At 34.9% G+C, this 17690-nt stretch overlaps 2 protein-coding genes across 3 annotated transcripts in view; one reads left to right on the top strand and one right to left on the bottom strand.

Moving 5' to 3' along the window:
• LOC138329883 (neuropilin and tolloid-like protein 1) overlaps positions 1–7941 on the top strand; it is a 129756-nt gene extending 121815 nt beyond the window's left edge. The window contains exons 8-10 of the mRNA XM_069277176.1: positions 2303–2382; positions 3151–3294; positions 4262–7941. Of these exons, the coding sequence (XP_069133277.1) occupies positions 2303–2382; positions 3151–3294; positions 4262–4836 (799 nt within the window). The 3' untranslated portion in view covers positions 4837–7941. The remainder of the gene's footprint in view (positions 1–2302; positions 2383–3150; positions 3295–4261) is intronic.
• A 573-nt stretch (positions 7942–8514) lies between these two features.
• LOC138329866 (poly [ADP-ribose] polymerase tankyrase-like) lies at positions 8515–16177 on the bottom strand. Of its 2 annotated transcripts, none has more exons than XM_069277159.1 (2): positions 16024–16177; positions 8515–12213 (listed from the first exon to the last, which is right to left on the bottom strand). In XM_069277159.1, exon 2 carries the CDS (start codon positions 12097–12099, stop codon positions 9913–9915), a length of 2187 nt encoding a protein of 728 aa, XP_069133260.1. In that variant the 5' UTR covers positions 12100–12213; positions 16024–16177; the 3' UTR covers positions 8515–9912. The 2 variants fall into 2 exon arrangements, with proteins under 2 accessions (XP_069133260.1, XP_069133267.1); XM_069277166.1 differs by lacking the exon at positions 16024–16177 and adding an exon at positions 13279–13395.
• Between the last annotated feature and the right edge of the window lie 1513 nt (positions 16178–17690).

Below are 17690 nucleotides of genomic sequence, written 5' to 3'. Positions count from 1 at the left end.
GTATCTGAGCTTGATCAAAACTTGTAAAACGTAGCAGACCTCATCAGATCGTAACAGGCCTAGAGAGAACGTAGTGGTAATCCTTGATAGACCGTGCTAAAACCGTAGTGTACCTTTAACCTCCGAGAACAGCACTTTCCCCTATATCCACGATCCACCACGTAATCTGTAAAAGACCGTGGCAAAACTTTACAAGACCTAGCTCAACTTGAATACAGAGACAAAAATAGCCAAAATTCCACGGCACACCATGTTTCGGGCAAACGGGGCTACCGTGGTCACCGGGAACATAGTGTAAACCTAGCATAAAGGCTCATGTTAGACTGACCATTATAAAATACTATGGGACTAGGGTAAGGACCCATGTTAGACTGACCATTATAAAATACTATGGGACTTTGGTAAAGACACATGTTTGACTGACCATTATAAAATACTATGGTACTTGGATATAGATCCATGTTAGACTGACCATTATGAAATACTATTGGACTCGGGTAAAGATGCATGTTAGACTGACCATTATAAAATACTATGGGACTTGGGAAACGACCCGGGAGGCCATGTTAGACTGGCCATTATAAAATACTATGGGACTTGGATATAGACCCATGTTAGACTGACCATTATGAAATACTATGGGACTTGTGTAAAGACCCATGTTAGACTGACCATTATAAAATACTATGGGACTAGGGTAAGGACCCATGTTAGACTGACCATTATAAAATACTATGGAACTTGGGTAACGACCGGGGAGGCCATGTTAGACTGGCCAATATAAAATACTATGGGACTTGGGTAAAGACCCATGTTAGACTGACCATTATAAAATACTATGGGACTTGGATATAGACACATGTTTAGAGACTGACCATTATAAAATACTGTGGGACTTGGGTAAAGACCCATGTTAGACTGACCATTATAAAATACTATGGGACTTGGGTAAAGACCCATGTTAGACTGACCATTATAAAATACTATGGGACTAGGGTAAGGACCCATGTTAGACTGACCATTATGAAATACTATTGGACTCGGGTAAAGATGCATGTTAGACTGACCATTATAAAATACTATGGGACTTGAGTAAAGACACATGTTAGACTGACCATTATAAAATACTATTGGACTCGGGTAAAGATGCATGTTAGACTGACCATTATAAAATACTATGGGACTTGAGTAAAGACACATGTTAGACTAATTGCATAGGTTAAAGATCTGATATAAAAACCAATTGGACTTGTGAATGTTTAATATTATGGCCATGGTTGGAACCTTACAATCCACTTTCTCATACCATTATAAAAGTTGGAAATCAGATTTATTTTAGAGCATTATCTACGCTATTAAAAATGTAGTCACCAGATTGAATGGTTGCATTGTCACCTTTTTTGTTGTCTATGAAGTAATGCCATAGAAGTTGGTGACAGTAAGCCTTGGTTACTAAAAGCTTTGGGTTAGCACTGTACGTCTACCTAATGTTCTGCTATGGAAATTCAGGACTTCAACCTGGATAAAAAGGCAATATGCGGAATGGCAGATGAGGACGGTTAGATCTGATATTACCATTAATAGCATCCATTGTAAACATTTTACTGACACTGATTTTGGTGAATGCATTAGGATTATATAGCAGGTTTGTTTTTTAATTGTATAGCTTTTTATTGATTTGAAAATGAAAAAAAAATGGTTTTTAAGAGTTTGTGTTGCGACATTCAAACTTGTAAAAGTAAAGCTTTATGTGTCATTTGTCTTAAAAGCTGACTGAGCAAATTAGAGAAGCTTTCAGTTTACAAACAGAAGTACATGGTACCAGTATTTGCTGGAAGTGTTGGAAGTTTCACAGCAATATCTTGCTTTCCAATAAAGTACAGAGGGAGTAGGTCTGTCACAATTGTTAAGAAATTTCTCTTCAGATTTTTTAACTATTAAAACTTCAGTGAGTGAAAACTGCACTTCTGCATAAACAAGCTATTTCTTTGTAGAGGAAAGCCATTGTGTTGTTCCTTAATAAAATCAAAAAGAGCAAAGTTATTTACCCAATCATTCACCTCAAAACAAAGGTGGTAATTAATAAATACTATGGCTAGATACAGAATACCCGACTCATTAACATTTTTGCCACCTGTCTTTAAAGGTATTATAGGGCTATAGCAACTGCAGGTAGAATACAGATACCTTAACCATTCACCACCCTATTCAAGAGTCAAACCATTGATATTGGTTGTCTGCAATGGTTGAAATATAGGAATTGGTTGATATCAGTTTTGTTATACATTGTACCTATTTCTAGGTTTGAGTCTGGACCTTCAGCTTCAGCAAGGAAAACCGGGTTTAAGTTGGTATGGACAGCAGTGTCTCTAGTCAAGCCAGGTCAGTTCATTAGCTACTGTATTATAGGAGAAACACCGAAAACTAGATTAGTCAAGATAATGATCAATCGCAGCCCGGAGCCATGTTTTAAATCTGTAAAAAAATGTATTTTGTTTAAAAGAGATCTTAGAAAGAAAAATGGACTACATTACATCTGTTTTACATGTATTTTGAAAAATATGTGTTCAACATATTTTGTTTTAGAGGTAACATCTGTGTAAGACTTTTCATAGTGAAGTTTGCTTCAATTATATAGTTTTAAAGCATCATATTTACAAGGTCATATAAGGATGTGGTAGCTAGGTTTAGATGCTGTAGGAAAGATGGAGTGCACCAAGAAAAATCACTGACCACTCGTAGTACATGGAATCTGCCTCACATGGGATTTTAACTTGTGACCAAAAGTTGGAGGGCTTGTGGTAATATGTCGGGACAACTTAACTACTCGGCCACCACTGGCCAAATTAGTCATTTAAACCTGCCTTTATTATTAGGCTTTTTGAAAAAAAATTCTCCTAATATATAGTCTCTATATAAGACAAAAAAAATGATTTTTTTTTTTTGTTAGATCCTAATTATATACCGGTAGGCAGGTTTAGCGGACTATGTCCAAAAAATCATGATTCTAAATGATATCATTACAGATAAAATACCAGTATCAATATCAGAAACATTGTGTTGTATTTAAATGTTTTTTTGCAAAATTGTTTATTAACAACAAAAGCTTGACACAACAATGACTTGACATTGACTCGAATTTAATTTTAGCAGGCGAGTGTCCAGGGTTTATGTGTTCTGGGAATGACAAGTGTTCTGACCGGTCATCCTGTAGGAAGTACTGTATTGACCAGTCACTGAGGTGTGATGGTAACCCTAATTGTGGAGAAGTGGACACCAGCGACGAAGACAAGTGTACGTATCTCATTATAGTCAAAAAATTGTATAAACATTCATTAAGGACCGTTTTATGTAGATTTAGTGTTTCTAATTAATGATAGTCTCAGCAGACTACAGTGACCTTCACAAAAGGATGTTTTGTTATGAAGATGCTCTACCACTGACAGAACATAAATGATATTAATCATTTGAACAATAATTTGTGTTTAATCATGTACATGTATATATATGCCTAATTAACACAAAAAATAAGATAAAATCATTCATTTCGCCTTTGGTGCATGCGCAATCATTACTTCATTCCATATAAGATATAGTGCCATGGAATTTTTTCAGGATGCAATTAATTATTTTTCATATTTTCAATTTGAAGTAAAATTAGAAGCTGAAAGTTTTCAATGGTGGAAATGGTGTAAAGTAAATAACTTTTGTAACTGAAGAAAAAAACTAAATCGTCTGCTCCTGTTTTTGATAGTGAAAAAATACCATTTTTCAGCCGTGGAGCATGTTTAAGTTAAGTCCATTTAAAGGTTATTTAAGGACATATGCCTGGTTTAGATGGTGGAGGAAAGCCAATAGTATCCTCAGAAAAACCGCTAACTGCATGGCGGACAGTACATGGCATTACTGCCCCACATGGGATTTGAACTTTCAGCCCTGAGGTGGAGGGCTTGTATAGTAACATGGTGACCTTTTCAAAATTCTGATGTCACGTTTGAGATGTGACCTTGTGAAGGTTGTGAAAGGTAGCCATGTATAGAGAGTGCTTAAAATAATACAAGGTGTAACAGTGGAATAGAAGTTTGCAGGGATTAAATTACCGAAGGGAAAGTCACGGTCACTGTGCAGAAAGAGTTGGAAACTCAACTGTCATCCTCTGACTTTTTATATATATATATATGGCATTCACTCAAACTTTATGTTTCATCTGATTAGTTTGTAGGTTAACAGACGTCTCTGTAAACAATGATTTGTGTTTCAGGCCTCAGTAAGGTTCTGTGGATCACCATGTACGCTGTCCTGCCCTGTATCCTCATAGTGGCTACTATAGTACTGATTGTCTATTGCTTCAAACGACAACGTCGCATGAAACTCTACATCGAGAAAAAAGAGGCTCAAAGGAACGAACAAACTCACTGGGTTTCTCCGCACATACGAAGTTTGGAACAGAGTCCGAACCCTGGTCGCTCTACTACCATGCTTACAACATCATTTGTATCTTCTAAACCTTTTACAGATATTGACTACAAAGACAATCCGATAATAAAAGAAAACTTTGAAAATTCTAATAAAAGTGATAATGTTTCAAATACTGTTAGCTCAGTGGAAAATACACCAAAAAAGATAGCTAATAATAAAAAATGCCCCGAGGTGGAGGAGAAGGAAATCGTTGTAACCGCTATTGACAATAAAAAGGGCTACAACAACGAGGAACCTCATGTTCAGTTTGAAATGGATACAATTCCCAACTTTAGGACACATCAAAAACGTTCATCTTATCATCTTATGCAAGAGTTGAACTTAGGTGAAAGTGAGATCATGATAGCCAAGATTTGACGCCGTTTTATAGCTAGTGTCTGTACAATCATTGTATTAACGGGATAATCATGTTGGATGAATCAATTTCTTTGTTGCTAGCCGGGTCATTCATTCATTAATTCATGATTTAATGAGGTATCCTGTTATAATTAATTGTCCATCAAAACAATTTTCAGTTTATAGATTTTATATGTGATATAAAAATATATTCCCAAATTATTTCTCAACTTATATCTACATATTGTATATGACCTTCAAAGCATGCTCCTACCTTTTTCCATTAAAATATCTTGGGTTCTGATATGAAAGTTATCTTCATTCATCATTAGAAGAAATTCATGTAAACATTTTTGCTGCTTAAAAGTGTTCAAGATTCATCAATTATTGATTCTTGAATTATATAATGTAGGTTACTTCAATTCAAATACCTAAGAGTAAAGCCTGTTTCTTAAAATAATGAAAAATAAATCTCATTGAGGATGCTGCCATGGTTAATTACCCACGTCCTTATTAGGTCAAATACAATATGTAGGTCACTGTATCCTCTCTTACTGTTAATGTGACTAAAGAGTATCAAGGATCTGTGATCAAATGTATAGTGTGCTTGGATGTCAGAGGTATGAGTGTGTTCATTTGGATAACAGAGTGTCTATATGTATATAATGTAGAGTCATGGTACTAGAGAAATTTAGATACTTCTGGATTTTAGAGTGAAAGTTTAATTACCCATCATGTTCCATTTTGTAAAAACCCTATGAAATAGTGAATAGTATTCATTATTTATTAATTCTGTTTCACATACATCAATACAAGAATGCAATTGATTAAGTTCAGTGTTCTTTTGATCATTATGTCCCCCTAACGAAGTTGGGGGGACATATTGTTTTTGCTCCGTTTCTTATTATTATTATTATTTTTATTCTTATTTCTTCCACTTTCTTCCGCCGCGTGGGTTTCCGCAGCTTTCCTCAAAAACTACTGGGCCGATTATCACGAAACTTCACATACATACTCATTAGGGTGTGGGATTGTGCATAAAGGTTTTTTTCCCCAATCTGAAGTCGAAGATGGCCGCAAGAGCCCATTTCCGGTTTTGAAATTTTGGAGTTGGATTTCGATAAAAATCAGTATATAGTGGTTATTTGGGACACCAAATAACATGGCAGCATTTTCGAAAAGCTCAGTTGCCATGGTAATAAAGGCCTCTGATTGGTCAGAAATTTAGATATTGTCAGAATCAGCTTAAAATTGGTACAAAGGGATTGTGAGGTATGCTTATCGACATGGCAACAGGTTTGAAAAGCTGTGTTGTCATGGTTACCTAATTTGAGGCCTCTGATTGGTTGAAATTTACATTTTGTCCGATTAAGCTAAAAATTAGTACACGGGGGTTAAAGGGTATGCCGAATAACTTGGCAGCGTTTTCGAAAAGTTCAGTTGCTATGGTAACGAAATAAAGTCCTCTGATTGGTCGAAATTTAGATGTTGTCAGAATAAGCTGAAAATTGGTACATGGAGGTTTTGAGGTATGCTTATCATCATGGAATCAGTTTGAAAAAGCTGTGCTGTCATGGTTACCTAATGGAGGCATCTGATTGTTTGAAATTAGATTTTGTTAGGTTAAGCTGAACACACAATGGTTATGAGTTATGATGAATAACATGGCATCATTTTTAAATAGCTGTGTTGCTAAGCTCTTTATAATTACCATTGTAACGAAATGGATGCGTAGGATTGCTCAAAATTTTAAAGCTTACAGATTGAGCTGAATATCAGGAAGATTAAGCTGCTATCTTTGAAAAGATTTGCTCTGACAGCAATCGAAAGTTTTCATTGCAATAAAATCTTATTAGTTCATATATCACACAACCTGATCTTTGTGGTCATTTCCTACTGCACAGTTCGTTTGGGGGACATCTGTAATGGTCCTCCATTACAATCATTACTTGTTTGTATTGATTTTCTAATTGATAAATAACTGAAGAAGATAGCATGAATTAAATGTTATAGTATATAAGTATGAAGACATCCATATAAATTTATTACCGCATATTCCACCTAACAAGTACCCCCCAACCCTACAAGACTCAATCCTCGATCCCTTTCCAGACCTCAAGTTTATTAATATACAATGCATGGATAAAGATACATTGAATTCAATCTTAAAATCAAAATTAAATATACAATGGGAAAATATGGATACTATATTGCTACTTATATTTCCATTTTTCAATTGTTTTGTGAATTACATATTTTGTGCAATATTTTTGTGAAAGATACATCTTTCTGGTCCTGTCTCAACTTTCTCATTGCTGTTGGGTACTTATTGGGTTGAATGAGGCATATAATTATATAACTTTGAATGCTGCATACTATTCGTGTGTAAGTTATCTTTTCAGTGATGAAATTGAGGTGTGTATGTTAGATACTGTTTTAAGATTGACTATAACGCTGATGAAGCTGATTGAAGAGGGAGTGTTAGAGGGGAGACAACTCTTATTTAATGTTGACTTATTTCCATTTATGCATTCCATTATTTTACAAATATGTGCCATATGTGTGGTGCAGTGTTTGTGGCTAAATTCTCAACTATTTCATGTGCTTTGTAAATAACATAGACTTTATAAATCAAAACAATCACGACAGATTTTTACAGCTTTTTGGAATTTTAGCCTAATAAACATAGAACGACAGTATCATGGTATATTCTTTAATTTTAAAAATTCTTATATTTTCATTAATTTTACACAATTCAAGAGAAATACAAACAAAAGGATATTACTGAATTAAAAGGACCTTTTGAGTGTAACCTTCATTTATCAGTTGTGAATGTCTTTTACTATTCCTTCTTGGCATATTAAAGAGTTATCTGCCCTTGCAGGTAGGTATTAATTTTCAACATCATATGTTTGTGAGCGTAATGTAATATTTTTTGGCATAATCATGCTGCCAGATTTGCTCACAATTAATACATTCCTGCAAGGGAGGTAACTCTTTAATACGCAAAAACTGAATAGCAATTTCATTTGTTAAATTGTTACAAGAATGACTACGATATGTCTGTTATAGATGGTTCAGAATGTATGTCTTACTTTTTAAAATTAAAAACCAGTTTCATTTTGATTTTTTGTTGTTTTCATTTTTTGCTATTTCTGTAAGATTGCCAAATATGAATTCACCCGGGTAAGTATATACAATTTTAAGAATAGATAAAGAAATGGAATTTAAAAAAGACAATATTTAATAACTGATTAAATAATATCGATATTAAAAAGAAGGAAATTTGTAATAAAAATGTTTAAAAAAACAAACAACAAAAAACATTTGAATAATTCAATCAATAAATAATGTAATATGATCTACAAGTACTAAATTGCAGTTCATCCCTCAATGGTTACTCTTGAATCCTGTTACATTTTCCAGAAGAGATATGTTGTTTCAGTCAAAAAACTCTACCGGTAGCTATATCAGAGATGTATATATTAATCAATTTATATCTAATATTACTGCTGATACTGGATGAGTCCTCCTGGACATGATTTGAGCTGGTGCTCATAATTTTTTCTTGCTCATTTGGGGCCAGGAGGTCTTGGGGAAAAGCAAGGACTTTACCACTAAGCCACACAACCTCACATGACGTAACACTGCATGGCTCTTTTTACAAGGAAAAAGAAGTGAAAACATCAAACAACAGGAAAAGGTTGATAGTTTATTTTAGAATGTTCACATCATTAAGTGATTCATGGAATCCTCGGGCTTTTAATGAATGTTTTGTATCAACATTCTGAACTGTTAAACAGATCAATTGCAGTAGTAGCAATATTATGTACAAATAAATAATGAACATTTTGTTTTTAATCCCTTATTAATTATACCATTATTAATTATACCAATTAGCGAGACAGTACAACAAAATATACACACAGCACTTGTAATACAAAGGGTATTTGTTTAACATGCATTATAACAAACATAACAAGAATATACTTTATAAATGTATATGATCTGGATTTCTTTCTACCATGCAACTCATCAAAATGAAAAAGGAAATATTCTTAACACTCTTTATAGGCATAAGTGAATCCTAAATACTCAGAGGTTTCATTATCTTTCAGGAGAGGCGGTTCAATTGCAATTTCAGGGGGTACATTTCTATACTAATCTTTATGCTATCTAATATAATTTTGCCCCAGATCAGGCGGTACCACCAGCTTGGTTAAACCAGCAAAAAGTATCCGGTACTGCCTGATATTGAAACCTCTGAGTACTACTGATAAAAGTGTATTATATAAAAATATGTATCACCATATCAGCATTTTTATATAGGAATGTCATTTCAATATGGCAATTCTGGAGCTTAAAAAAGTTAACAAATAATTAAAGTCATGAAAAATATTTTTCTCTAATTATAAACTCTCATACTGTGTGTTTGTTTACTACTTATCATAATTATTTTATTCAAACAATTATAACTATACCTTTGCTTACTATCAATACTTGAGATGGTAGCTAACTTCATCTTGATCTTTAGTGGTACAAAAGAAATTATTCTGCATTTGCACATTACAAAGCTTATATAATATCTACCCCTGCAGATTGTATATATATATCCATATTGAGTCTTATGTATGTCTTGTGAGCTTAATGACATATTTCACTTAGAAAATGACGTTATTTTGGTACAAATATAACCATATCAATACCTATACCCCCAAGAGCAGATAATTCTGACAGGTACAACGAAGAAACAGCGATTCCATACAAAGAAGAAAAACAATGTATTGAATTCCAAAATCACAAATTGATGAAAACATGACTGTTGTACATGGGTGTGCATGATGTTAAAAAATAACTTTGAAAGGAAAATAAATGAAAGCACATTACTGACTTAATAAAAACATGTAAAAAAAGTTTTACCAAAAATGGCAATTCGTATAAATGATGGGTAAAATATTACCATATGTTATCTAACCAAAATAAACAATCCCATGTTTGTTAATTATAATGCAAATGGTAATTAAGGGACCTTCTATTAGCATAAACGCAATGGAGAAGCACTTAATCTGCTTTTATTTTATCAATTCTCTATAGTTTCTACTGGATTTCTAACAGGTAAGATTTCATTGGGTTTGGTAACGGTAACTCAGACACTTTCCTAGCCAAGTCTCTTTGTAGTGCAGTATAGATAGAGACGCGGGCGATTTCCCTCAGACTTCTCGGGTTTTCACTGAGTTTTGTGAGCAGCCTAACAAAGTCATATCCGGTGGCACCCAGGGGATGGAACCGGGCCATGAATCTGGCATTGTTGAGACAGTTGTACAGCACATTATGACTCATGGTGTTGTAGAAGAGTAGTAGCAGGTCCTGTGCATGTCCATCGTCAAACAGACTGTCAAATTCCTTCACTTCGTAGATGTAGTGGTTGAGAGCCTGTGTACCTTGGTGTTTCAGGAATATGGAACTTTGTGAATGACAAATGATAGGTTCAGAAGCATAGGGTTCCAAGTCTGGATCTGCTCCCCACTGGAACAAGGTTATCAGCCACTGTCTTATCACAGCGAAGTCCGAAGTCGTGTTTGCCTGTTGTGCCAATCGAACAAAGTCAATCAATGCATTTCCTGAACCACCTTGTAAGTGCTTACACTTTCTTTTGAATGCACAATTTGGATTCATCCCATATTTCAACAAGAGTTCCAGCACACTATTCACAAAACCAGCATATGATTCCAAGGTGTTGTCTTGTATCGGTGGTAAATATCTCTGGCCGCCAAAGTAGCGACTGGCAATCTCTGATAGCAGAGTGGAACATGTACCATGTTCACCATACATGAAGTTAGTCTCAGCACCATGACACAAAAGGGACTCCATAGTTTCCAGAATACCTTTCTGCTCAAGACAGATGTCTTCAATGTCCATTTCTGCCAGACATTGTAGAAGAAGTATGAGAGGTGTGTGCCCAACAGGACATTGTGAATTCGGATTTGATCCGTGCTTTAGTAGAACATCAACTGCCTGTTTCACATAGCCAAAGTCATTCTTGTATGTATACTGTGTGTCAATGGAGTCTCGAACACAGGAGGGTGCCGCTTCCGGCTGAAAGCAGGCAGATTTGAGAGCAATGTGTAGAAGCTTATTTATAGGTGTAAGGTATAGACGGTTTTCAAAGTGAGGGTCAGCATTGAACTGAAGTAGCATTTCCAATGTACCGATGACCTGCTCCTGGTAGTCCGTTTGCATCTCCCCTCGGGACACATAGCGTTCATAGTCTTGCTTATGGAGAAGATGGCCGCCAATGTAACCCACATGTGTAACCAGAACATGTAGTGGAGTTTCGCTGTCATTGTTCAATTCATTCACCATCTGCTCCAATCCTGTTGTCAGGAGAAATTTTGTTGTTTCATAGATTGTGAAAAGTCCATCAATATCATTCCTGTAGAGTCTGTGAAGTGCTGTTTCCCCCATCCTAGAAACACCTCTGGCATCAGCTCCGTGTTCGATGAGAATCCTCACACACTTCTGTCCCCAACCAACTGCCGCCAGTAGAGGAGTGTCCTTCTCACTGTCTAATGAATTAACTTTATCCGGGTATTTCTTACAGAAATACTGGATACAATCCGCAGAACCCTTACGACAGGAGAAATGGAGAAAAACTGACGGTAGTGGCAAAGGCGTTCCTTGCTCTATCATCTGAGACATGATCAGCTTCACACAAGAGATATTGTTTTCAGCTATTGCACTAAACACCGGTATTGATGGTTCTTTTTGGCAAGCAAAGACGGGCCGATCCAGCATTCCCATCCATTTGGCATATTCCACTGGCTGATGCTGGCCGGGGTAACAAAGACCTCCAATTTCACACACATCCACTCCATTCTTCAGGAGAATCTCCAGTATTCCTTCATATCCCAGGTGTGCAGCTAGGTGAAGAGGGGGACTACACTTTGTATGATAACGAATCACCTTGCTCTTGGCGAGAAGAACGATGATATCCTTACGACCATTAATGACAGCAAGTTGAAGCAGATTGTACCCATTCAATTGGTCTTTAACACAGAGAATATTTTCATCTGTTGGAAGAGCCTTGACCAGTTTGCCAATGGTCGATTCCTGTGGGTCCTTCTTGTGCTTCAGGAGGTCAATCACTCTCAGCACTTTGAGCTCTGTTTCACGAGAGGGAGGCTTTAGATGAGCCCCAAACAGTAGTCTGACAGGCCAAGATGCCTTAAAGTACTGGTTCAGGTGGTAAAGGCAGTCGTATGTGAAGTCCAGGAAGGACGCCATACCTACGGATGACTTCAAATCCTGTATGTGGATCAGGGCTTCAAGACCTGATCAACTACTGGAGGCAAAGTGTTGCCTACTTGTGTGGCAGCAGTACTGGCTTCATCATGTGATCTGAAACATACAAATAACAGAGAAATCTTACTCAAATGAAACAAACCAAACAGCTAACATTTGCTCTTGTTAATTGATTTAACCACCTTTAATGAGATGAATTTGATATATTACTACTGTACAGCCAAAAATGTTGTTGTTTACTTTTTGTTGCTTGAATCATGGCAGTGATTTTTATGATCATGCATTTGCATGGTTGCATGTCCAATAGTATGAATCACTAGGATATACAGTATCTCATGGTCATGTATTTTCAATTTATATTTATGGATTCCTGCATTCATAAAGTCAATAAAAAATTTAACACACAACAAAACTTGTATGTGTTATGACAGGTCTGCATGCATGTATATACATGTATATGTATAACCCCATATTATAATATGATTAACTGAAAAGTGTCATATAGATCACATGAACAACACAAAACAAACATATGCTACAGTATCTTTGCTACTTTATTTGTTTAAAATGTTTAATATCCTACATGTATTTATAAAATGTATGTTACCCCAACTTTATATCACATTATCACCAAAGTTGGGAGAAATATGTCTAATACATTACAGCAACTAAAATTATAAGCATCATTATATACCACACAAATGAAATATATGGTACGTTGTACCTTAATAAAATATTTCTTATAGATGAGGCTAATGCAAATTTAACAACTTGAGTTTACATATATATACCTTGTTATTTACTCTATCAAATATATTATTAAAATTCAAAACATTTTTTTTTTTTTTTTTTAAATGCAAAAATAAAAAAGATAATATTCTAACAATAATATATATATCTAAAACTTAGCAGGTTGTTTCACAAAATACATATAATACAGGTTTTGTTAATTGAACATATTTTAGCTAATAACAAACACAAATAGTGAACAGCAATGCTTTCTTTAGTACCTACCATTATAAATATGTGTTTTATGTGTAGTACCAACCGTAATTATAAATATGTGTGGTATGTGTAGTACGTACCTACTGTAATTATAAATATGTACCATGTGTTTGACCTACCATAATTATAAATATGTGTGGTATGTATAGTACCTACCGTAATTATAAATATGTGTGGTACATGAACACAATGTTTTCCCATTAGGACAACTGTGTCCTGATAATGCATTCAGAGAGATAACCGAGATCATACAGGTAGACTGGAGATCTGGGATTTAAAGGCATGTTAGCCTTGACCTTGTTGATAAACACTTCTATATTACAAATGTGAGTCACACAGATACATTATATGAACAGTACTGGGTAGATGTTGTTTTGCTGTATTTAATACACCTAAGGTCAATTTAGGTCAATGCTAGTACAGGTAATTAATACTTTATGCTGAGATTAATTACAACAAGAGTTATTTCCCTTATGACATATAATTAATTTTGTATGTATGGAATACAAAAATATGTACAGTAATAAGTCTTAACACTGTCCAAATTTTAATATACATGTAAGAATAATATCATCGACCTTCTAATTTCTAAATTGTTGGTAATACCCATATTTCTCTACATTTTTCAGTGCAGTCTGCAACAACACAAGATCTACGATTATGAACACTAAATATTTTCTAGTTTCCTCTGTTGGACACTATGCATTCTGAAATTTTTAAACCAAATAAATCACAAATTAATCAAGATCCATGAAATAACTTAAAATAATATTACATGATGCAATTAAGCTAGAACTTGAATTATATGGCAATATAATGACCAATACATATCTACATATATGTACAGTCAGAGGAACCAGTTGACTTTTTGTCTTTTAGTAGATTCAGCTGAGTCAAATAATTCATTCTAAGAAATCTGAAGAGTCAAAACCTAAGACTAATACCAGTAGAAATGTACTTCAAACTCAAGAGTCAAATATGGGTTCTACTATAGTATAAAATGACAAATATATTACCAATCAGATAATACACTACAGATACATATATATGTACCGGGTATATATGACCACATACTGACCGATAACTACTGCCGGATAAACTTGTGCTTTATCCGTCAATACGATATGCTTTATCCGTCAATACGATCACGTGAATTTGTTCCATATCTGACGGAACTTTTTCTAACTTGACCCAGAACTTGAACCTTCCGGCGAATGAAACGTCATTCAGTCCCGCTAAAACGTGACGTCACATTCATCGAAATGACGTCATTTTTACGATATCGAAAATCTCGTATGGCGGTGTCGTCTTTTTCTTGGCTCATGACAAAGGTATGTATTGTTAAGTAATTCTTTAATGGGTATTGGTTGTTATTTGAGTATTTTCATTTCCTTTCAGTGATATATCACCCTGAATAGAATTACGGTTACTGTTTGTGAATGCGCTTATTTATTTCCCACGGCAGTAAAAAGGAGTACACTCTCATTCGGTTAAGTGAATGAATCTTTACCTCCGCATCAAAGAAGCGTCTCGCTTCGAGCGAAACAAAGTAAGGAACTGTCAATTTGCTTTCGTTTTGAATGCCATAATGGTTGCAGGATAAACAGAATACACGGTAAGTATCTTACAATACAAGTTTTATTTTGGTGCTCGACGCGGAAAGCCGAGATGACTCGGCAAAGCCTCGTCATCTCGGCTTTCCTAAGTCTCGCACCAAAATAAACCTTGTATTGTAAGATAATACACTACAGATACATATATATGTACCGGGTATATATGACCACAATCATAACCACACATTTGATTATGTAACACATACATACATGTGCAGTCAGAGGATCCAGCTAGTAGATCCTTTGACTTTTACTAGAAATAGAAGTCAAATCATTAATTGCAACTCCCAGAAATCTGAAGAGTGAAAACATATGACAAATAGATATGTGCATGTACATGTGCTTCAAACCCAAGAGTCAAATATGAAGTCTTCTGCATGTCCTGACCTCTACAGTAATTAATCTTTAGTTTATATGGTACGGTAGGGCTCTGAAAACGTCTTTTGGCCACATCCAGTGCACTTACAATGTACATGTATATACACATACATGTAGGGATAATGCATGACTGTCCCCTAAGATATTCTCTAGCTAATAAGCGTATAAACAATGCTTGAAGCAGGGTTTGATCAATTGCATCAAATGTAATAGGAGCAGAAAATGCACAGCCAAAAACTAAACAGAATGCTCTACCAATGAGTACCTGCATGGTTGCTGGCAAGCGACTCGATCCAAATATTACATCTATTCACTTGTACATAATAAATGCTTACTCAGGTGCTGAAAACCCACTTTCTTTCGCAAGCGATTTACTTTTGCTAATAACTTCATATTTTTATCTCTGTGCATTTCTTTTAAAATTGAAATTGCATAATAAATAATGTTGGTTTATAATCAATTAATAGAGGGGCTAGCCTATATATCTGTCTGGCATTGATATTGAAAAAAAAAATATTTTTTATATCAATACGTACCATATACATACATAAAACTTACACAATCTATCGGGGAGCACCTGTACATGTGATCATCAGCTGAATATCATAATATCATTGCATGACGGATTTCTCCAACTTAATTGTCTGTTTTTATAACGTTATAAAAGCATAACGAAACAACACCAATGACGTTTTAATGTTGATTTGCAGTATGATGCTTTGCACTGGAAAATACGCATCTAAATATCTGTATACTGTATTCAAAACCTTCCCCCCAAAAATGTAAACAAAAACAACAGGCTGACTGTCTAGTACGATAGGCGCAACCGTGTCTACTGAGCCTTAATAAATATTTGCAAACAAACTATGTAAACATTCGATTCACTTATTTACAAGATAACTAAACTTACATTGAATAAGTAAAGTTTTTGTTGTTACATCAACATCGACGAGATAAATGTCACTTCCTCCCAAGCAGCAGCATCAGTCGGCCACTTGATCGACCTTGAACTTGGAAGACTTTTCTACCTCACGTTACGAAAGAGTGCCTATCGCGTGATAAAGGTATTAAAAGGGTTCGACTCTCCATAGGAACAGATGTTTTTATATTATTTTTTTATTTATATATATATATATATATTTAATTTTTATCTCTGAATGTTGTATAAAAGAGGACCCTTACATACATAAAATATTTGAAAAAATATAATAAAAAATAATAATAAAATACAGAGTAGATATATACATGTAAGCTTAAAAAAATCGGAATTCTGTTACACGAAATCAGCCATGCAAGCTGATTTCCTGATGGGAACATTTCATGCATGTAGCCTTTCCATTTTTTCCATTCGATCAAATTGAATCTCAAACTCGGGTAATTTTTTGTAAGAATTACGTCTTGATTTCATGAAACCCAAGTGATGATGATATCAGTTTTGAGATAAGGCCAAATAAAAAAAAATATGTCTGTTTAGGTTACATTGGCAAAAACAATAGTGTTGTTAGGTCGGGAAAATTTAAAAAAAAAAAAAAATTGTAGTGTCTTTCACTCTAAATCAATGCCCGGAACCGGAGTCTGAGATCCAAATCCCGACTTTTGATATTTTTCGTAGAAAAGTGGGGGGAAATTAGGGTCGGGGGTAAAAAAAAATAGGGTCGGTCGGGTAACCCTAAACAGACATTTTTCGTTTGCCTAATATGTAACGTCAGTGTTTTTTTGTATTGTAGACTCACTTTGAATATGATTTCTTTCTTCCTTGAAACCTTGGCTACATGTACATATGTAAGTAAAAATTAAAAAAAAAAAAAAAATATATATATATTCACATAACTTATTACCAGATCCATATGCGTTAATCAGTTGGACCTTTAAAGAGTATTATGGCCAGTTAAATCACAGTCTTATTGCATGCATCTCCTACTAGAGTCTATCGGCACAGATCGTATGGACAGAGGTTTACTTTTGTTTGTAAAGTTCTATTAGAACGTTTCGGGGTTGATTGTTCTTAAAGGATTTGTGCAGTCAAACTATTTTTTGATAAAACGTCAGGATATTGGTTTGGATGAATTAAAAATTAAGTCCCATCCAACGAATCGCCTAGCTTTTAGCGCTATCGGTTGGTTTTGGTCGTGATTTACGGGTAGTGTCGACTACGTGTACGGTTCAGAGAGTAGTGTCGACTACGTGTACGGTTCAGAGATAATGAGCTAGGCGGTCACGTGGTCTTGTGATGTCACAGTAGTCCGCGGCTACACAAGGCAAGCCTATAGCTAGTACTATATACATCTTTACAGCACATACACGTACACGTTAGATCTACAATTTGAGTTTTTCGATTAAATGGTTATTCTAGCTTTATGATGTTGATATTTTCAGTTTCAAAACATTCCATTTACACCATTTCAAACATTCAAACAAGCATATATTTAACTTTAGATTAGATGATCAGTCCAATTTGATAGCGAAATCAAAATAATGATCTGATCAGTCTGGACTGAGGTTTAGATGGCATATTATGTAAAATTTTGTATAATAAAAAAACAGTATAATGTAACACTATCTTTTTACGAGTAAAAT

The sequence above is a fragment of the Argopecten irradians genome, chromosome 1 (assembly GCF_041381155.1).
Source record: "Argopecten irradians isolate NY chromosome 1, Ai_NY, whole genome shotgun sequence".
In the NCBI taxonomy this organism is placed as follows: domain Eukaryota; kingdom Metazoa; phylum Mollusca; class Bivalvia; order Pectinida; family Pectinidae; genus Argopecten; species Argopecten irradians.
The sequence above is the reverse complement of the archived record's forward strand: the minus strand, read 5'-3'. Positions and strand labels throughout refer to the sequence as shown.

What these genes read in the sequence shown, in the direction of transcription:
- LOC138329866 (XM_069277159.1), bottom strand. Translation starts at nt 12,099, where the DNA reads ATGGCGTCCTTCCTGGACTTCACATACGACTGCCTTTACCACCTGAAC.